This window comes from Haematobia irritans, chromosome 4 (genome assembly GCF_050003625.1).
Source record: "Haematobia irritans isolate KBUSLIRL chromosome 4, ASM5000362v1, whole genome shotgun sequence".
NCBI classification, from domain to species: Eukaryota; Metazoa; Arthropoda; class Insecta; order Diptera; family Muscidae; genus Haematobia; species Haematobia irritans.
The window spans coordinates 32,563,845-32,587,387 of NC_134400.1; the positions used below are offsets into that span (position 1 = coordinate 32,563,845).

At 35.3% G+C, this 23,543-nt stretch overlaps 1 protein-coding gene across 1 annotated transcript; it reads left to right on the forward strand.

The window, feature by feature from the left end:
• Positions 1-286: 286 nt before the first annotated feature.
• Cpr76Bd (Cuticular protein 76Bd) lies at positions 287-22,351 on the forward strand. The gene is made up of 5 exons (XM_075304737.1): positions 287-650; positions 12,692-18,092; positions 19,906-20,255; positions 20,320-20,563; positions 20,633-22,351. The coding sequence occupies exons 1-4, from the start codon at positions 645-647 to the stop codon at positions 20,560-20,562; spliced, it is 6,000 nt and encodes a 1,999-aa protein (XP_075160852.1). The 5' UTR covers positions 287-644; the 3' UTR covers position 20,563; positions 20,633-22,351.
• Positions 22,352-23,543: the final 1,192 nt, after the last annotated feature.

Below are 23,543 nucleotides of genomic sequence, written 5' to 3' on the forward strand. Positions count from 1 at the left end.
TATATTCGTCTAATATTTGTCTCTAGATAGCTCCTCCAATGGATGCTGGCTGCCTGACTGACTGGATTGTTGGAAGTTTGCCTTACCATTGCTGCTGCAGTTGACTCCACCGGGTAAGAGTAGCTGGTAAAAAGTCTATGCGTGTTCGCACAAAACCGAAAACTTAGATCAGTTTGTCAAGCAGTCATTACATGACGGCAAGTCAGTTGCGTTTGTTTTATTTTACACTCACTTTGACCGTATATAAACGTTTATAGGGCCTGGCTGGCCATCAGTAACTCGCGGTGCTCCACTTCACCGGGGCTGCAAATACTACGATTAATTCTAAAGAAACAAACGGAACGGTCTAAGAATCAAGCATATTTGGTTTTAAGAATCCGAATATTGGAATTATACCATCAAAAAAAATCTGGCAACTTCATGGATTTCCAGTACAGCCACTGATATAAGGATTATTAAAATAGATTGCCAAAAAATAAAAGAAAACTAATAAAACATATATTAAAAAAAAATAATAATAATTAAAACGAAAAACTCAAAAGGATATTTTGTGTGTGAGTGTATATGTGATCTTAGAATAAATCAAAGATACGAATAAATACGAACTAATACGAATAATTGAGTGCTCTTAAAACTAAACGATAATGAAGGTGAGTCCTTTATGGGAAATATTGTTCAAAGGACAATAAATATTAAAACTGAACAAAAATATACATATATTCGAAATAAATTATGATGATAATAATTAAGAAACAGAAAGAAAGAAATATGACAAAATCTATTTGATCGTTATGTGCTAACTAAATCCCCACGAAATGGATTATTATGCCGTGATGTGAAAGAGACAAAGTTCAAAACTTCTAACAATATCCGAAATTTACAGAATTGCTTCAATATCTCGCATGACATTAAAAAATATTTTCACTGAAAAATACTGGTGTTCAACTAAGTGATTCAAAATTTTAAATGAACTTGGAAATTCCAAAACAAAATGGATTTAATAGGAAAACATAACATCATTCTTTTGAAGGCTTACCAAATATTCGCTTATACTCCGCCCAAAAGAATTCATTCATTTATAGTAAACAAAATTTGTTTACTACAAACTGTTTGCAATGAATTGAGGGTTATCCTTCTATTAAGTGGATATATACACACACAAGCGATTGAGATATGTTTTGGAACCATAACTCAAAAAAATTGAATTTAACAGTAAAAAAAAAAAACCCAAGAATCAAATAACCTCATTTGTTGTAAATAAAATCACTTTGCCAGAAAAAGTTCATAATGAGTTTTTTGGGTAATTTTTTGTTGATGAAAATGTTTGTCGCTAAAAAAAAAATATCCTTTATAGTAATACCGAGAGAATGAAGGCTACACGTAAAAAAAAATAATTCTTTCCTCCCAAACGAAATTTTAGAGAAACAAATATCGTTTCAAAATTTGCTCTTCGCTGTAAGAAAGTTTATTTAGAAGAAAAGTATATACTCTCTGTGATAAACGTTGATTCTTTTACACGAAGTAAAAACAATTTCATAAAAACTGACGCGAAAAAATTGCTTTTCTGGCTAATTGCAACTTCTCTCACATCTTTCTCACTTCCACGAGGTTTTTTAGTTATTAGCATCTTTTTCTGTAATCCAACCAATGTAGAAGAAATTATTCGATTTTTTTTAAGTTTTACCTTTCGCCTGGACTGAGAAGCATCATCAACAGAGTATTATCGCTGTAGCCATCAACGCACATGCAAACAGTTATATTTATATAGCATAGTTTTGGGCGACCACGAGCCGATGTGATGAAACTTTATTTAACAGAAATATACATTTATTTGGCCACCGTGTAGCAATGGTTAGCATGCCTGCCTTGCATACAAAGGGTCGTGGGTTCAAATCGTGCTTCGACAGAACCCCAAAAAGTTTGTACGTATATTCCAAAGATTCCGAAAAGATCACACAATACATTAAATTTTTACTATGAAACCTCAAAATGTGTCTTATTAAAAACTTGAAGACACAAAAGAACAGTGCTTAATATAAACGAAATGAACTACGTTTTTGGATCAAAAAAAATTTTTTGTTTTTTTTGCAAAAAAACAAAAATTGTATAATTTTTTTTTTTTTGTGATGATAAAAGTTTGAAATTTTGGAAGAAATTCAACAAAAAAAAAACTCTAACAGTAGAAAAACTTTTTCGGTACACGTTTTCCAAAATTTTCTAAGACATTGAATTTATAGAATTTTTTGTCAAAATTTTATTGCTATAGAAAATTTTGTCAAAATGTTATTTCTAGAGAAAATTTTCTTAAATTTTATTTCTATAGAAAATTTTCTCAAAATTTTATTTCTATAGAAAATTTTCTCAAAATTTTATTTCTATAGAAAATTTTCTCAAAATTTTATTTCTATAGAAAATTTTCTCAAAATTTTATTTCTATAGAAAATTTTCTCAAATTTTATTTGTATAGAAAATTTCGCCAAAATTTTATTTCTGTAGAAAATTTTGTCAAAATTTTATTTCTATAGAAAAATTTGTCAAAAAGTATTTCTACAGAAAATTTTCTCAAATTTTTTTTCTATAGAAAATTTTGTAAAAATTTTATTTCTATAGAAAATTTTGTAAAAATTTTATTTCTATAGAAAGTTGGTCAAAACTGTATGTCTATAGAAAATGTTGACAAAATTTTATTTCTTCAGAACATTTTGTCAAAATTGTATTTCTATAGAATTTTTTTTTTAAACCCTCCATCATAGGATGGGGGGTATATTAACTTTGTCATTCCGTTTGTAACACATCAAAATATTGCTCTAAGACGCCATAAAGTATATATATTCTGGATCGTGGTGAAATTCTAAGTCGATCTAAGCATGTCCGTCCGTCCGTCTGTTGAAATCGCGTCAACTTCCGGACGAAACAAGCTATCGGCTTGAAACTTGGCACAAGTAGTTGTTATTGATGTAGGCCGGATGGTATTGCACCTGGGCCATATCGGACCAGTTTCAGATATAGCCCCCATATAAACCGATCCCAGATTTGGCTTGTCAAGCCCTTAGAAAAGCAAATTTCATCGTATCCGGTTCAAATTTGGTACATGATGTACGTATATGTACCTCTAACAACCATACAAAAATTGTTTCATATCGGTCCATAATTATATAGCCCCCATATAAACCCATCCCAGATTTGACCTCCGGAGCCTCTTGCAGGAGCAAAATTTATCCGATTCGGTTGAAATTTCGTACATGATGTACGTATATGCCCCCTAACAACCATACAAAAAATGCTGCATATCGGTCCATAATTATATATAGCCCCCATATAAACCCATCCCCAGATTTGACCTCCGGAGCCTCTTGCAGGAGCAAAATATATCCGATTCGGTAGAAATTTTATACGTGGTGTAAGTATATGAGCTCTAACAACTATGCAAAAATTGGTCCATATCGGTCCATAATTATATAACCCGCATATAAACCGACCCCCAGATTTGGTTTGCGGAACCTCTTGCAAGAGCCAATTTCAACCGATCTGGTTCAAATTTTCAAAAATTTTCCTAATCGGTCCATAATAATATATAGCCCCATATAAATGATCCCCAGATTTGGCTTGCAGAGCCTCCTGGATGATCAAATCTCTTCCGATCCGGTTAAAAATTGGTACATGGCGCTAGCCTCCATGCAAACCGATCCCCAGATATGGCTTGTGGAGCCAATAAGAAGAGCAAATTTCATCCGATCCGGTTGAAATTTGGTACTAGCCATTCCGTCCTTCTGTATGCAAAAAAACGTTACATTTGCAATGAAACAGGATTCATTTATTTAAATTTCATATGAAAATGCTATACAGCTATTCTAAAATTTAATTTGTGTAGTATGCATTTTGGTTGACTTTCCACTTCCATTACCTTACTATTCCTACCACTGTCCTACATCAACTTTTACTGATCATAACAATTCACCCACATACAATAAAAAGTAATGTAAGGCTATTTTCAAAAAAAAAAAGATCAATGATCAATTGTATTGGCGAATTGTTCTAAATAAGAGTAGAATTCTATAAGAAGTTTACCTTGAAGTTATTGTTGTTGACCTAATATGTATTCAATATCATGACCGGCTCTCTAAAAGCAAACATAATCGAGGGACGTATATTAATTTTGGAAAATTATATTTCGTAATATAACCAATCGTGCCAAATATAATCTACCAAAGTTAGAAAATTATTTATTTATAAAAAAAATGTAAGATCATAATAAATTATGACTTTAAAAGGAGAAGGTACTAACAACAAAGGTTTTCGAACCAAATTTGAAGAACATTTTACCAAAAATCTACCAAATTAAAAAAAAATGTTTTGGGATTTTTAATCAAAATTTTTTGGTTTTTTTGAAGAATCATGTTTTTTTTTTTTTTTGAAAGAAATGTTTCATTATTTCAGCATTTGCAATATTTGATATTGTGATCCCCCCTATTAGCGACAATTTTTTTGGGCGCACAAATATCCCTTGAATTGTAAATGTGCCGAAGTTTAAATGTTTTAACGAAATTTTGTCAAAATGTTATTTCTGTAGAAAATTTTGTCAAAATGTTATTTTTATAGATAATTTTGTCAATATTTTGTCTCTAAAGAAAATTTTGTCAAAATATTATTTTTAGCTGATGGCCTCAGTTGCCAATGCTTTTTTATATATTTATACTAATATTATATTTACTATAAATTTAGTATCAACTATAAATAAATAAATAATAAATTATTTCTATAGAAAATTTTGTCAAAATTTTATTTCCATAGAAAATTTTATCAAAATTTTATTTCTATAGAAAATTTTGTTAAAATTTTATTTCTATAGAAAATTTTGTCAAAATTTTATTTCTATAGAAAATTTGATCAAAATTTTATTTTTATAGAAAATTTTATCAAAATTTTATTTCTATAGAAAATTTGATCAAAATTTTATTTTTATAGAAAATTTTATCAAAATTTTATTTCTATAGAAAATTTTGTCAAAATGTTATTTTTAAAGAAAATTTTGTCAAAATTTTATTTCTATAGAAAATTTTGTCAAAATTTAAATTTTATAGAAATTTTTGCCAAATTTTATTTCAAAATTTTATTTTTATTTTATCCAAATTTTATTTTTATGGAAAATTTTGTCAAAATTTTACTTCTATAGAAAATTTTGTCAAAATTTTATTTCAATAGAAAATTTTGTCAAAATCTTATTTTTATAGATAATTTTGTCAATATTTTGTCAGTAAAGAAAATTTTGTCAAAATATTATTTCTATAGAAATGTTGTCAAAATTTTATTTCCATAGAAAATTTTGTCAAAATTTAATTTCTATAGAAAATTTTGTTAAAATTTTATTTCTATAGAAAATTTTGTCAAAATTTTATTTCTATAGAAATTTTTACCAAATTTTATTTCTATAGAAAATTTTGTTTTATCCAAATGTGTTTTATCCAAATTTTATTTTTATGGAAAATTTTGTCAAAATTTTATTTCTATAGAAAATTTTATCAAAATTTTATTTCTATAGAAAATTTTGTCAAAATTTTATTTCTATAGAAAATTTTTTCAAAATTTTATTTCTACACGCAAAAAAATAATTCTTTCCTCCCAAACCAAATTTTAGACAAACAAAGTTCGTTTCTTATTTGCTTTTCGCTGTAAGGAAGTGTATTTGGAAGAAAAGTATATGCTTTTTGTGATAAACGTTTATTCTTTTCCAGGATGTAAAAACAATTTCATAAAGACTAACTCAAAAAAAAAACATTGTTTTCTTGCTAATTGCATTTTTCCTCACATCTTTCTCACATCCACGAGGTTTTTTAGTTCTTAACACCTTTTCCTGTAATACCTTTTTATACCCTCCATCATAGGATGGGGGTATATTAACTTTGTCATTCCGTTTGTAACACATCGAAATATTGCTCTAAGACCCCATAAAGTATATATATTCTGGGTCGTGGTGAAATTCTGAGTCGATCTAAGCATGTCCGTCCGTCCGTCTGTTGAAATCACGCTAACTTCCGAACGAAACAAGCTATCGACTTGAAACTTGGCACAAGTAGTTGCTATCGATGTAGGTCGGATGGTATTGAAAATGGGCCATATCGGTCCACTTTTACGTATAGCCCCCATATAAAGGGACCCTCAGATTTGGCTTGTGGAGCCTCTAAAAGAAGCATATTTCATCCGATCCGGCTGAAATTTGGTATATGGTGTTGGTATATGGTCTCTAACAACCATGCAAAAATTGGTCTACATCGGTCCATAATTATATATAGCCCCCATATAAACCGATCCCCAGATTTATCTTGCGGAGCCTAAAAGAGAAGCAAATTTCATCCGATCCGGCTGAAATTATATCGGTTCATAATCATGGTTGCCACTAGAGTCAAAAATAATCTATCAAAATTTTATTTCTATAGAAAATTTTGTCAAAATTTTATTTCTAGAGAAAATTTTGTTAAAATTTTATTCGGTTCATAATAAAATTTTCATCATTGTCAGAATTTTGTCAGAAAATTTTGTTCAAATTTTATTCGGTTCATTATCATGGTTGCCACTCGAGCCAAAAATAATCTACCAATATTTTATTTCTATAGATTTTTTTTTAAATTTTATTTCTGTAGAAATTTTTGTCAAAATTTTCTTTCTATAAAAAATGTCAAAATTTTCATTTCTATAGAAAATTTTGTGAAAATTTTATTTCTATAGAAAATTTTGTTAAAATTTTATTTCTACTTTTTCAAACTGAATTATATACGTATTGGATCGATCTTTTTTGATTTAATATATACCACGTATGGACTTACATACAATTTAGAAGATCGTGTTAGGAGGTTTTAAGATACCTTGTCATCGGCAAGCCTTACCGCAACTTAAGTAATTCGATTGTGGATGGCAGTGTTTAGAAGAAGTTTCTACGCAATCCATGATGGAGGGTACATAAGCTTCGGCCTGGCCGAACTTACGGCCGTATACACTTGTTTACCTTTCGCCTGGACGGAGAATCGAACCGCGGACCATGCACTTTGTAAGCCAACACACTAACCATTGAGCTATGTACCTGTTATGGTCATCAATAGATAATTATCCATATAAGTTATATTTATATAGCATAGCTTGCGGCGCCCACGAACCGAATAAACAAAGTTTATTTAATAGAAACAAACATTTAGTTTGGCACCGTGGAGCAGTGGTTGCTACGTCCGACTTGCATGCCAAGGGTCGTGGGTTCGATCCCTGCTTCGACCAAAGTTTTTTTTTGTTTTTTTTACATATATTCCAGATATGTTCGGAAGATTCCGAAAAAATGTTCAACATTACATTGTACTATATTACATTTTGAACTGTAAAATGTGTCTTATTAAATACCTAAAGTCAGAAAAGAACAGTGTTTGATATAAACGAAATGGACTGTGTTGTTGTTTCAAATATAACTTTTTTTTATTGAATAAATAAAAATTTTGTAACAAACTAATTTTTTTGGTGATAAAAGTTTAAAATTTTCGAAGAAATTCAAAAAACTCTAACAAAAGAAAAACATTTTCGGTACACGTTTTCCAAACGTTTTTTTCTTTGCGTGTATAGAAAATTTTTGCAAAATTTTATTTTTATAGAAAATTTTGTCAAAATTTTATTTTTATAGAAAATTTTGTCAAAATTTTATTTTTATAGAAAATTTTATTTTGCACAGGGAGTAGAATTAAAATACTAAGTATGCATGTCAAATTTGGTTGAAATCGGTTCAGATTTCTATATAGCTTCCATATATATGTTTTTCCGATACCCACATTTTCCTTATAAAATCGCCACTGCTAAGTCGAAAACTTGTAAAAGTGACTCAAATTTGCCTTTATTTATAATACATATCTATCGACCGATAAATCATAAATACACTTTCGCGAAGTTGCCACTAAATTAGTTCAGATTAAAATGTTTCCCATATTTTTTTTTTCTTAAATTTTAAGTCTATACACTGAAAAAACAGTGAACCCTTTTCCATTGCAAAATGAACTAAACTGTAGTAATATTGACCATGATTTAGCCCTTAAGATTTTTTTCAACTTGTCTAGTTTATAATTCTCTTAACTTTTAGTTAATCTATAACATTGTATTTTAGTTCATTTTTACAACACCATAAGATTTATATACCCCTACCAAGTTAAAAAGTCAGTATTATTTTGGTTTACCTGCTTATTTTTTGGGAAACCCGATAATAAAAAGTGGTTAACAGTCTCCTTAAAATGTCGACGACTAAACTATTTTTAAATCAATCATTCCACAGTACAGAGAAATTAAATAATTAAAGGAACAACAACCCGTTTTACTATTATGAAAATTTTCATACATTAAAATTCAACTTTCTTTAATCAAAAGTACTTTATTATAAAAACTTATGATGAGAGTTTCTAATACAATGTTTTTGTGAATAAAAATTATGACCACGTGGAACAAGAAAGTAGTTTATTTTAACTCGCTATTTGGACATTTTGACTTTTCCTTAGTTTTTTATTCATCGTTAGTATATTCACATATCTTGCTGAAAAAAATGGAAGGAATAATGAAAATTGTTAAAAATTAACATGTAATAAAATATAATTTTTAATATCTTTAAATTAGCTTGTAACTTACCATATTGGGGGCATTTTATTAAATGGTGTAAGGAATTCAACTTTTCTTAGATAAACGTACCTCATAAAGTTTGTACCTGAAACAATTAGAAAACTAATGAATTAAGTAATATATTAACTCATAAAATTGTGTTGTTATCGATGTGAAGGACATAATATAATAAATATTCTTGTTAAAAGAAAGCCAAAGTTTTAATATAAAACTTACCAATTCTCTATTATATTGTACACTAAGGTTAAAAAGTTGTCGAAATTCATTTGGGGTTACTCTGAAATTAAATATTTATTTTTTACATTAAATAGAAAACATTAAATTGGTTTCCAAAAAATCTAATTAAAGAAATAATATGCATAAAAAAACTAAATATTCTGGTTAAAAGAATAATAAAGAAAGCTTACCAATTCATAAAAATGTTTCCAAATTGTTATTCTGAATTAAATATTTGTTTTTTACAATAAAAATATTAAATTTGTTTCCAAAAATATTTGATTATTGTAATACTAAAATAAGGTATTAAAAACATGTAATTTTGATAATAAAAAGGTCATAAAAATTTAAATATTCTAGTGAAAAGAAAGCCAAATTTTAAAAGAAAACTTACCACTTCTCTATTAAATTATACGCTGAGGAGGAATATAAAAATATGCCCGAATCCATCTTGGGGTTGCTCTGAAATTAAATATTTTTTTTTACAACAAAGAAAAACATTAAACTAGTTTCAAAAAAAAAAAAAATAATAATAATAATAATAATTAGCAAATAATGATATAAATAAAAAATATCCTTTTTAAAAGAAAACCACATTTTAAAAAGAATACTTACCAATTTATGATTAAACTATATGCTGAGGTGTAACAAAAATTTTCCAAAAATATTTGATTAAAGTAATACTAAAATAAGGTATTAAACCCTGTAATTTTGGACAATAAAAATGTCATTAAAACGTAAATATTCTAGTGAGAAGAAAGCCAATTTTTAAAAGAAAACTTACCACTTCTCTATTAAGTTATACGCTGAGGAGAAATATAAAAATTTGCCCGAATCCATCTGGGGTTGCTCTTAACTTAGATATTTTTTTACAACAAAGAAAACCATGAAACTTGTTTAAAAAAATAATAATAATTAGCAAATAATAATATACATAAAGAATATTATTTTTTAAAAGAAAACCACATTGAAAAAGAAGTCTTACCTATTTATCATTAAACTATACGCTGAGGTGTAACAAACAATTTTCCAAATTCATCTGGAGTTACTCTGAAATTGAATATTTATTTTTTACATTGAATAATAAAAATTAAATTAGATAAAACAATTGCAATATACTTTCCATTTCAGCATTTTTCCTAAATATTGAACATTCTTAATAACTTTTTTCTAAGCTACCGATCGTCACTTCGCCATCGTACATCTCATCGCTAAAATATTAATAACTTTCATTTCAAAGTTTTAATAAACAAACACCAATATATGTCTAAAAACCAAAATATTCCATACCTTTATATTCCCTTGCTAAAAAGATGCAACAGCCCACGCCAACGCCAACTATACAACTGAACCATGCCAAACAAAACCAAGCAAAACCAAAACATTCCTACAACAACAAAAACCCATGTGCCTTCATTGAAAACAACACCTCATCCAGACAAATAAACCATTCGCCAATAATAAACACACACACAAACCACTGAAAGAACAAAAACAACCCCACGCTCAGATATACACAACATCCCCATCACTCGCTACCATTTCTCATTATTGCATTGCATGCTCTCACTCTCAAAAAAAATCAAGTAACATCATCTTTACATTAAACATATTCCAATTTGACGAGAAAGATCTCTGTACTATGCATTAGTTCATCGCACCTGTCCATAATTTACTCTAAAAACAATACTCTTAAATGCATATCAGTATAAGAACGATGAAACGTTTAACTTAAAATTAGCAAAAACTTCATGAAATGATAACTACCCATTTTTGACGAAAATGTCTATAAATTTAATTACATGTGAACTAAAAATATTTCATTGGGAAATTTTTTACCAACAATTATTAACCATAGGAATTGTCAGTAAGAAATTGCTATCCACTTTCAAGTTCATTTTTCGTAAAAAAATATTTTCTCATACAAAAAAATCTTATAGTAAATTGCACTTATTATTTAGAAAATACTTTACATTTCACAAGTAGTTTTATAGCATAACAAACGAATTTTTAACTACCAGTTAAGAAATTTTTTAAGGAAATTTCCATCGTATTTTGTAGGCCATGAACTAAACGATTGCTACTTAGATTTTGTAAAATTTCCTTTCGAGTAGTTAATTTTCGTTGAAGATACGAAAAATGAACTAAAATTCTGGAAAATTCTTGTAATAAATTATTGTAAAAATCTTCTTAAATTTACGAGACACTTTTTTTTCTGTGTAGATTATAAATTTTTTTTCAGATGGAGTCAGATTTAAATGTATGTATTTGGGACAAAAACCTTTATATATAGTACCCAAGACATTTGACGGATTTAATATAGTATCTAAATGTGGATTTACAAAGTGGTGCAGGGTATAATATAGTCGGCCCCGACTTTAGACTTTCCTTGTTTTAACTGACAATGTTTTATAAACCTCAAGTTACGGATGTTTAAATCTAAAGGTTTGATTTTGAAAGTATTGCACCACTTTGTAGATGTAAATTTTCGATACCATATCACATCCGTCAATGTGTTGGTTGCTATATATAAAAGGTTTGTCCCAAATACATACATTTTAATATCTCTCGATCTGGACAGAATTTGATAGACTTCTACAAATTCTATAGACTCAAAATTTAAGTCGGCTAATGCACTAGGGTGAAACGCAATGTTAGTAAAAAAACTAACTTATAATACCCTGTTCCACAGTGTAGCGCAGGGTATAACAAGTAAGGAAAGTCTAAAGTCGGACGGGCCGACTATATTATACCCTGCACCACTTGGTAGATCTAATTTTTCGATACCATATCACATCCGTCAAATGTGTTGGGGGCTATATATAAAGGTTTGTCCCAAATACATACATTTAAATATCACTCGATTTGGACAGAATTTTATAGACTTTTACAAAATCTATAGACTCAAAATTTAAGTTGGCTAATGCACTAGGGTGGAACACAATTTTAGTAAAAAACAAGTAAGGAAAGTCTAAAGTCGGGCGGGGCCAACTATATTATACCCTGCACCACTTTATAGATGTAAATTTTCGATACCAATTTTAGGACAATCGGACTAAAACTGCGAGCTGTACTTTGCACACAATAATACACCAACAGACAGACAGACGGACATCGCTAAATCGACTCAGAATTTAATTCTAAGCCGATCCGTATACTAAAAGGTTGGTCTATGATTACTCCTTCTTGGCGTTACATACAAATGCACAAACTTATTATACCCTGTACCACAGTAGTGGTGAAGGGTATAAATATGGGAAACATTTAAATCTGAAGCAATTTTAAGGAAACTTCGCAAAAGTTTATTTATGATTTAACGCTCGATATATATGTAATATAAGTTTAGGAAAATTAGAGTAATTTTTACAACTTTTCGACTAAGCAGTGGCGATTTAACAAGGAAAATGTTGGTATTTTGACCATTTTTGTCGAAATCAGAAAAACATATATATGGGAGCTATATCTAAATCTGAACCGATTGCAACCAAATTTGGCACGCATAGTTACAATGCTAATTCTACTCCCTATGGAAACTCTGACCCTTAAATGACCGCGTTTTTAAAGTAAATTCATAAGCAATATATCATCAGCCGCCAAATTCATATACAGTGAAGCCTTTCAAACCTGGACACTCTGAAAAGGACCTTTATGGCATAAATGTTGGCCCATAAATGACCCCGTCTTTTGAGATCTATCTGCACTTGTTAAGTCCCAATTTTGCTAAATACACTTAAATTAATAAGCAATATATCCTCAGCCACCTTATGATCATCATAATTTATCCTCCAAATGACCTTGAACTTTTCCTTTCATCTGCTCTGTTTTTTCCTTCTTTTTGCAGTTCGTTCTTGCTATTCTGTGCCTATGCGGTACAGTATTGGCAGATTCGACACCTCGGTCCTTAGCCGATTGTATACAAGCCGTTGTAGATGCTGGTTATTCATATCCCCAGCCGCAAGTAAAGTTCTCCATAGCTCCGGGCGAAACAACACTTAAAGTTACACCGCAAATTTCATCCTATTCGGAAAATGGCAAACTGCAATATTCTTCGACGAGTTCATCATCCTCTTCATATGAATCATCGGCGGGTATTTCTGGTTATTCACATAGTTCGGGCCCAGCGCAAATAACAAAATACGTTGCTCCCGTCAAGAGCTCGATCGTTCAACCGGCTGTAACCTATGCCAAGGGTGGTAGCATAACATATGCCGATAAATCACCTGCCTCTAAATATGCTGCTGTTGTGCCATCGGGTATTGAATTCAAAAATCTGGTGACACCAGTTATCAACACAAAGAATGCCTATCTACCACCGGCAACTGTTACATCGAAGGTTGAAACCTATCAATCTCCGGGCTACACCTACAGTCACTCAACACCTACAATAGCCAAGAGTGCCACATACATTTCTCCCAGCGGGCCTGCCACAATAGGTGATAAATTCTCGGGGGACATTTCAAAAATAGCTTTCAGTGCCCCGGCAGTTACAAAAATTCAATCGTTCACCTCACCCGGTTACACCTTTTCGAAAACCACACCAGGATTTTCGAAGATCGAAACATATACATCCCCTGGTTATATAAGCTATGCCCCGAAAATTTCTTATGGGCCACCAACTGTGACAAAAATATCATCAATTGCTTCCTCTGATGGTCATTCATCAGCATTCTCGGGTGCCCAACATCTATTTGAAAAAACAGTGCCAGCCTCACCAGCCGCCTATGCGTATGCACCTGCATTATCGAAGGCATATTTGCCAACCATTGAGAGAGCCAGTTATTCAAAATCTGACTTTGGAGCTGTATCCCAACAGCATGTGTCAACACCAACGCACTATGTATCGGCTCCAATCAAGATACCCACATATGCCGCACCAGCACCTTCACACTACATTTCAACGCCTCTTAAAGTTGCCACCTACTCATCGGAGGGTTCTTACCATACATCCGGTGGGGCTGTCTCCCATCAACATGTCTCCAAACCTACTGCCCATATAACCGCTTATGCTGCACCTGCTGTGGCTAAAGTTGCCACCATATCTGCTCCGACTACAATAACAAAGTATGTTGGAGGTGGTGGTGGTGGAGGTAGCTCACTACACTATGCTTCTGGTGGAAGCTCCTCTCATTATTCCGCCAGTGGTGGTGGGGCTATTTCTCATCAATACGTTTCTAGGCCAGCACAAGTTACAGCATATGCTCCTGCTCCAGTCGTAGCAAAAGTTGCTACCTATGCTGCACCAGCTGCAGAACCTGCAGCGCCTTCGATAAAATTGTCGTCAGGAGAGTCCTTTAAGTATGCCTCAGGTGGAGCTGTGTCACATCAGTATGTATCCAAACCCACAACTCACATCAAAGGCTACGTGACTGCACCAGCAATTGCCAAAGTTGCCACATATTCTGCTCCCGCCTCAGCCCACTTCAGTGCTTCCGGAGATAAATATTCCCATGGAAGCACGGCATATAGTGCGCCTGCTTTAACAAAAGTTGCATCTATATCCACGGAAGAAAGTCATGCTGGAGCTATCTCTCATCAGTATGTTTCTAAGCCTGCCACCACAATTACCGGGTATGCTACTCCAACAGTCACTAAATACATTTCAGCACCTGCCGTAGCTAAGGTGGCAACATATGCTGCCCCAGCAACATTAGTTAGTGGGCACTCGGGCGGAGCAGGAGGAGGAGCGATCTCTCATCAATATGTTTCAAAACCAGCGCCAGTTACAGTTCCGGTAGCCAAGATAGCTACCTATGCTACTCCAGCCCCAACAATAGTTAAGGTTGGCTCTTACTCTTCTGAAGGTAGTTCCAGCCATTTTACATCGACGGGCGGTGCAATTTCCCATCAACATGTATCGAAACCGTTAGTGTTGCCAGACCCATCTAAGATCACATATACTGCACCAGCAACGGTCAAAGTGACCTCTTACTCGGATGGAGGATCTTCGCATTTTTCATCCAGTGGTGGGGCTGTTTCTCATCAGTACGTATCTAAACCGGCATTGGTAGCTGCTCCTGCAGTGGCAAAAGTTGCATATGCTGCTCCAGCAACGGTCAAAGTGACCTCTTACTCGGATGGAGGATCTTCGCACTTCTCATCCAGTGGTGGGGCTGTTTCCCATCAGTACGTATCTAAACCGGCATTTGTAGCTGCTCCTGTCGCCGCAAAAGTTGCTTACGCTGCTCCAGTAACGACCAAAGTGACTTCATACTCGGATGGAGGATCTTCGCACTTCTCATCCAGTGGTGGTGCTATCTCCCATCAATTTGTTTCAAAGCCAGCTCAGGTTATTCCGGAAATTGAAAAGGTTGTCACTTACTCTGCTCCTGCGTATGCTCATGGCGGTGCTGCTCAATATGCATCAGGCGGAAGCTCGTCTCATTTCTCGTCTAGTGGCGGAGCAGTGTCACATCAGTATGTCTCGAAACCAGCTCAAGCTACAATAGTTCAAGCTCCTACTATTGCCAAAGTAGTGTCTTATGCTACTCCCGCACCTGCCATCGTCAAGGTTGGCACCTATTCCTCAGAAGGAAGCTCGACCCACTATGCATCCGGCAGCGGTGCTGTTTCCCATCAATTTGTTTCCAATCCAGCTACAGTCACCGTGACTAAAGAGGCAACCTACTCTGCACCGACCCTTGTAAAGGTTGGATCTTACTCGTCTGGGGGAAATGGAGCTCATTTCACTTCAAGTGGTGGTGGTGGTGCAATCTCCCATCAATATGTTTCTAAGCCAGTAATTGCGTCTGCTCCTGCAATTGCGAAAGTGACGGCTTATGCTGCACCTGCAATTATTAAGACAGGTTCATACTCTTCTGGACAAAGTTCATCCCATTTTTCATCTGGAAGTGGCGCTGTGTCCCATCAATATGTTTCGAAACCAGCCATTGCAGTGGCTCCATCTATTGCGAAAGTTGAATATTCCGCTCCCGCTACTGTTAAAATTGCTTCATATTCTGATGGCAGTTCATCTCATTTGTCCTCCGGCGGTGGTGCTGTTTCCCATCAGTATGTATCTAAACCTGCCGCACCTGCTATTGCGAAAGTTGCCTATACCGCTCCTTCTGCAATCAAAATAGACTCCTCTTACTCCGGTGGTGGTTCATCCCATTTTTCGTCCAGCGGCGGAGCTGTTTCACATCAGTTCGTATCCAAACCTACTGCAATTGTAGGTAAGGTTGCCGCATACGTTACACCCTCTGTGATTAAGGTTGATGGAGGTTCGTCGCACTTCGCAGCTTCTGGAGGAAGTTCATCCCATTACTCATCAAGTGGGGGAGCTGTCTCCCATCAATATGTATCAAAACCAGCTCAGGCTACTATAATCCAGGCTCCTGCAATTACTAAAGTGGCCTCCTATTCTGCTCCTGCTGCTGTAAAAGTTACTACTTACACGTCTGGAGAAGGATCTGCTCATTATTCATCAGGAAGTGGTGGTGCGATTTCCCATCAATATGTTTCCAAACCCACAATAGTTGCTGACCCTGCCCCAGCTTCTCGAATCATTGTAGCAGCTCCAGCTGTAGCTAAAGTGGACTATTCATCATCTTCTTCGTACGACAGGGGATCCTCCCGCTATTCTTCTACAGGCGGAGGAGCTGTATCTCATCAATATGTTTCCAAGCCAGCTGCCCATATTACCGCTTATCCAGCAGTGGCTAAAATAGCTACGTTAACTTCCCCAGCCGCAACACATTATGTTTCTGCTCCTGCCGCAACTAAGGTAGCCACATACGAAGGACAAAGCTCACATCAGTTTTCATCCTCGGGAGGGGCTATTTCTCATCAATATGTGTCGAAGCCGGCTATAAAGGTAACTGGGTATGAGGCTCCAGCAATTGCAAAAGTTGCAACATACGCAGCTCCCACAATAACCAAAACCTATCAAAGTGGCGGAGGATCGGGAGCAGTTTCACACCAGTATGTATCCAAGCCCGCCCAGGCAACAATCGTACAAGCCCCTGCCGTAGCAAAAATTGCCACATATACGTCTCCTCAAGCGGTATTAACCTATAACCAACCTTCAATTTCGGAAACTAAATATCAAAGTGGTGGAGCCATTTCCCATCAGTACCTATCGAAATCGTCTCAAATTTATGCATCTCCAAAAGTGGCCACTTATGCCCCAGCAGCCCCAATTATATCAGCCTCATATGAGGGGCTACATGGAGGAGCAATAGCCCATCAATATCAAGCACAGCCAACTTTGATTAGTGCACCGTCCAAACCCTTATATAGTGGAGCATCTTACGCTGGTCAATATGCTTCCGGAGGATCAGTTTCTCACCAATATGTATCACAGCCCCAACCTGCCACGTTTTACAAAGCTCCAGCTACCACCAAAATATTTTCGTATGTTGCCCCAGCACACACCCAATACACGACTGGACCTGCTGCTTATGGCAATAAGGTGACAACAATTACTTCCGACTCCTATTCCGGTGGAGCTGTCTCCCATCAATATGTCTCTAAGCCGAGTCAAAGTGTGACCTATACAGCACCTGCTCCCATTGCTGTAGCCAAAATTAGCCCTCTCGCAACACCCGCCTACAATCCACTCTTAGTAAAGGCTGGCGAAGGCTCATTCAAGAGCATATCATCTGGAGGCATTGCACACCAATTCGCTGCCAAACCCGTAGCTGTACTATCAGCACCAACTATTACAAAAACGTTCACCTATTCTGCACCATCAGCCACACATATAAGTGGCAGTAACTATGAATCTCATGGAGCCATATCTCATCAATATGTTGCAAAACCAGCAATAACCGGAACTTTAATTTCGGCTCCTGTCTACGGAGCTAAAATCGCGGCACCCAGTCATATCCTGCCATTGGCCCCAACACCATCTATTCAAGTGTCAAGTGGTGCAGATTATAGCAAGCATAGCGCTGCATCTTATCACACTTCTGGAGGAGCTGTTTCTCAACAATACGTGTCAAAGCCTTTATCAGGTAGTGTGGACCTAACAAAACCGTCGACATTTACTTCCCCTATTGTTGTAGAGGGATCATCGGGTCCTTTAGCTAAACTTGCCGTTGGCTCTGGACATGGAGCAGTGTCGCATCAATTTGTTTCACATGCAGCATCGTCTAAGGGTGGAAGTGCAACAGCCTATGTCACCAAAGGATTAGAAGGTCATGACTTGGCTTTAGAGCAAGGCCTTGGAACCGCATATGTAACAAAGCCTTTACAAGCTCCCAGTATTGGACTAACAGCTGGTCACGGAGCAGCAGGTGAAGGTAAGAAAACAAAGCTACTGAATTTCGATTCTTTCAGTAAGATGTATGTTAGGGACGCTTGTTCTAAAATCTCTTGTATTGTTTTTATAAGACACGTCACCGATTCTGGTAGAAAACTATTGTGGAGACGTATTTTAGCCACTCTAGGACAGGCAACATTTGCTAAAATATGGGAAGAAATAATTTCTTCGCTGCGGAGGGAAGAGTTCTATCAACACGATTTTGTGTTAAATTGATGTCCACCAATATAGGTCCATTGTGATGGAATCTCTCCAGCTTCTTCCTTCCGATATGGTCCCCTTTGAAATAGTCTCAGAACTTCCGCTTGTCCGTCTACTTTAAAAGAAATCTTAGAACAATCAATGATGAAAGTAAGCTACATTTCCTTAGATCAGTGAGAGTCTGAAATAAAGGAGCCCAGTATCTTGTTTCTTCTAAAGGATAATGTTGAACACTGACACAGGAAGTGGTACGAGTCTTCCGTATCTTCCGGGTCCTGACACCATCCAGAGACGTCATCATCTTTAAGGCCTATGCTTACCATGTGTTTCCCAAATGTGGTATGTCCTGTTATGATGTCAATCAAAGGCCGCAGTTCCTTCGGTTCTTTTCGTCCCATATCAACTTGTTTTGCTCGCAACAATCCGTAGAGACACAGCGTCTTCGCCATAGTTCATCATATTTGACCTCTATTCTGTAATGATAAGAAGATAGTGGAGGAAGAACGTCCGCTATGAAATTATTCGAGCGCCCTCCTTAGCTAGCACATCCGCCTCCTCATATCCTACTACCCCACAGTGCCCAGGTACCCCGCACAGAGTTATATTATGCTGTTCAGTGAGAACCTTGAGTTCTCTACTACAGCGGTTGACTACCTTAGAGCATATATCAGCACTGCATAATGCTTTTTTAGCTGCTTGACTGTCGATGAAGAAGCTGATATCGCTCCTGAATAATGGCCTCACAGCGACTCAGGAGCCTTTGTGTTTGCAGAAATCTCAGAAAAAATAATTCGTGTAAGACTACCTAATTCCCAGTTCACTGCAATATATGCCGCTGCCAATTCCTTCTAGGGTTCCATAGGGTATCCTCCTGTCTTCCCACTCCTCCATACTTGGTATAATATGTGTCGTTTTGTGGTGATAAACATGCTCCGTGGCCATATGGTCCGTCTCTCTATAATGCCCGGCAAGACTTTCAGTATGCCTGCAGCCAGTACTCCTCAGCGTGTCCTACCTCTTAAGCCTCTAAGTGTCAGCTCTGCTAGGTTAGGTTAGGCATAGTGGCAGCCCGATATTTCAGACTCACTTAGACTATTCAATCCATTGTGATACCACAGTGGTGAACTTCTCTCTTATCACTGAGTGCTGCACGATTCTATGTTAAGCTCAATGACAAGGGACCTCCTTTTTATAGCCGAGTCCGAACGGCGTTCCACATTGCAGTGAAAGCACTTAGAGAAGCTTTGAAACACTCAGAAATGTCACCAGCATTATTGAGGTGGGATAATCCACCGTTGAAAAACTTTTTGGTGTTTGGTCGAAACTGGGCTTGAACCAACGACCCTGTGTATTCAAGGCGGGTATGCTAATCATTGCACCACGGTGGTCCCTCAGCTCTGCTTACGTGTAGATCGAGTGGGATAACTCCAATCAGTACCTCCAAAGCGGCAGCGGCTGTGGTCCTCATAGCGTCTAGAGATGTAAGATCCCCGCAGTTAAATCTTAGGTGACTTAGAAAGAAAGAAGACCATCTCGGGGGACTTTTCAGTGGATTCACCTTTTTACTAATTCTTTTATTGTTTTGATTTCAGGATACTATGGAGCCGTAAGTTTGGGTCATTTCGGCACATCTCCAGCATTGAACTATCAAACAGTTTTGGGACATGCTACCCATGCTGCATCGGGAAGTGGAGGACATTTTACTGGACATAGTAGCGGAGGAACTATTGTAGGAGGTTTACATGGAGGCTTGGGACCCCTAAGTGGTTATGACCATGGCATAGGTGGTATAGGACCCCATGGAGCAGGTTTCTATAGATATGCTCCTGTGGCTCCGGCATTAAGTTCACATGCCCTTACACCAGCAGCCTATCTAAGGACAGCGCCTGTAATAAAACCTGCAAAAATTAAAGTAATGACTGATCGCCATTTGGAGTATTTCGTAAGTACAAAACACAAACAAATTAATAATTACGGATCCAATTAAAATACCTTCCAAACTACAGAATGATCATCCACGCTATGCGTTCGAATATGGTGTAAACGATCCCACAACGGGAGATATTAAACATCAACGTGAAGAACGTGATGGAGATGTGGTCAGAGGTGAATATTCTCTGGTGGAACCGGATGGCAATGTGCGTACCGTTAAATACTATGCTGATTGGGAGACTGGTTTCCACGCTGAAGTCATCAACAGTCGAGATTCTTCAAAGACACTAACTAAACGTACTGCCACTAAATCATAAAGTAAGAAATCACATAATGTCGCGGTCGTTTTCATTTCTATTCTCATTTATTCATTTATTATCGTTACAGTTAAGTAGTCACCTTCAGGGCTTGCGTTCTTGCTATTCGATTTGTCATACAACATACTGGTGAAATTATGTCTATTCATTCCATTCATAGTGAAATTTAGTTTGAACAAATCTTTGGGAATTTAATATGAAACACATGGCAACCATGATTTGGATCCTAATTAATTCAAATCAGGGATGCCAAATGTTTTATATAAAATTCCCAAAAGGTTGTACACATAAAGGTGGAATTACATACCATGCGGTCATGCGTGCGTTAATGGAAGGGTTGATTTTTTTCTGTTTGCGGCAGACTATTCGAGCTTTTGATTTCAAAGAGAAATTTCAACTCTTCAATCATCGGACGCATTGAACGCATGGTATGTAATTCCACCTTAAGTGTGTTATAAATCGCTTATAAAGGTCTGTACCGGTACCCGCTTTCCCCAAGAACGAAATTTTAGACAAAAGTATTTTCTTTAAGTGCAAATAAAGCTGAATTTATGACAAGCGTAGCAATGATTGTCTCTCATCTTTTTTATTAAAATGCATTTGCATGAAAAGAAAACTGCTTTTGTCTAATATTTCGATAAGAAGCCTCTTCTTTCAGTAGACAAGATTTGTTTTACAACATTTTGGGGGATACATGCTCTGAGAATGAAGCCGCCGAGCAGCGCCGCCGACCATTTTTGCCAGTCAACGCCGCCGCAGAAAATGTCAACTCATCTCGACTCAGAAAAATGTTTTAATAATTGTTGTATTGCATGCCAAAATTTTGAACCTTTCACCCACAACCAATCAGGATCGAGTGGCTATAATAATTTTGCAAATTTGATTTTACGATTGATTGTACAACTAATCTCATTGTTGTTTGGATAACTTCAAATTGATTTTATAATGCTGAATTTAAAAATTTTAGTGTCATCCGCCGCCGACAAAACTAGGTCGGCTTCATTCTCTGTTCATGTCAAGGTTAAGGACTTCTCTAATGTAGCAGTTATTGAAATCATTAAGATGAAACTCAGACATGCCAGAATAGAGAATGAAGCCGCCGAGTCTCGCTACTGGATTTAGAAGCAACTGACTCGTTGTGCTAGTAAACGCGGGCCAAAAAATTTTTATTGATTGGTGTCTACATATCGCCTGGCCAAAAATAGTTGGCGACGGCTAAAATCGGCGATGACTATTAGTTCTCCAACTATTCTTATACTTGTTCAACAGCGATTTCGTAGTATCTCTCACCGCTGACTGCACCAAATTTTATCAACACAGTCTGTAAGCCGCTGCCGCAGGAAAGCTTTAAAACCGTTGTCGCCGATAAAAATAGGTCAACTTCATTCCCTGTGCACGAGTTCACCTAAAAGTTATACAACAAAATTGAATTGGCCAAAAATAGTCGGCGATGGCGATTAATTGAGCAATTATTCTTACACTTGTTCAACAGGGATTTCGTAGAATCTCCAACGGCTAACTATTCACCGCTGACTGTACCAAATTTATCGACACAGTCTGTAAGCCGGTGCCACAGAGAAAAACCCTTTGAAACAGTTGTCGCCGATAAATATGGGTCGGCTTCATTCTCTGTGCTCGAGTTGACCTAAATGTTATACAACAAAATTGAACATCAAATGAAAATCAAATCCACTTACTTTGAAGATGCCCGCGTGCTACAGGTAACCCTCAAGAATTTTTGTACAACAAATCCCGGTGCGTATCAGAGACACGGGTGCCACTTCAGCCACTTCTACCAAAATTGTAGCAAATTTTACTAAAAAATTACCAAAAAAAATATTTTATTTCTATAGAAAATTTTGTCAAAATTTTATTTCTATAGAAATTTTTGCCAACATTTTATTTCTATAGAAAATTTTGTTTTTAGAGAAAATTTTGTTTCTATAGAAAATTTTGTCAAAATTTTGATTCGATAGATAATTCTGTCAAAATTTTATTTCTATAGAAAATTTTGTCAAAATTTTATTTCTATTGAAAATTTTGTCAATATTTTATTTCTATAGGAAATTTTGTTTCTATAGAATATATTGTCGAAAGTTTATGTTTATGGACTATTTATGAAGTACCGCTTTACAAAAATCGACCAAAACATCAAGAATTCTACCAAACAATAAATAAAAAATCTACCATTTTTGGTAGAATTCTACCAACTGTGGCAACCGTGAACAGAGACCTTCAAATGATACGATGACGATGCAACCTGTACGATAAATCGTATTGTGCAAACGCGCCCTTTAGATTCTCAATTATTTGCCCCCCATTTAGTTTTAGATATGAACCCTCTTTGATGAATTGATATAAAAGGATGATATCCTCATCAAGAGTAATAACGAATTTTTGTTTTTCCTCCATGTGCTCTAAAGATCGAAGAAGCCTATCATTCATATCGACATTGGAAACACACATTGTAATGGGTTGCCACGTTAAACATTCATGCATATGAATGATTAATCCCAGCCCATTATATTTATTTATACTCATGTTGCCATTAAACATTTCTTTTATCATTATGCAAGTTTTCTAACTCTTGGGAAAAATATGTTTATCTTTTGTTTCATAAAATATTCCTCTTAGGGGTTATTTCCATTTATAGTTTATCTATTGAGGATTTGGGCGAAATATTTAATATTTTCTCATTACGACTTTTTTCGACACTTTTTTTTTTTGTTCAATTATAAAAAACACAACTCAAATTGCCATATTTTCCTTATGTATATAAAAATGTACATAGATTTCATATATAAATGTAATAAAAACAATATATAATAAAACTATAAAAGAAATTATCCAGTGTTAATTAATACGTATCTATTGTATAAATATTAAACATAAATTTGTTATGTGATAAATTAATGTGTCATATATTATCATTTTATTGTTTCTTCTTTTTCATAAGCCGTTCACACCTAAAAATTAATCGT

What these genes read in the sequence shown, in the direction of transcription:
- Cpr76Bd (XM_075304737.1), top strand. An exon ending in TCACGGAGCAGCAGGTGAAG is followed by an intron (nt 18,093 to 19,905) that starts GTAAGAAAACAA and finishes TTTTGATTTCAG; the next exon opens with GATACTATGGAGCCGTAAGT. An exon ending in ATCGCCATTTGGAGTATTTC is followed by an intron (nt 20,256 to 20,319) that starts GTAAGTACAAAA and finishes TCCAAACTACAG; the next exon opens with AATGATCATCCACGCTATGC.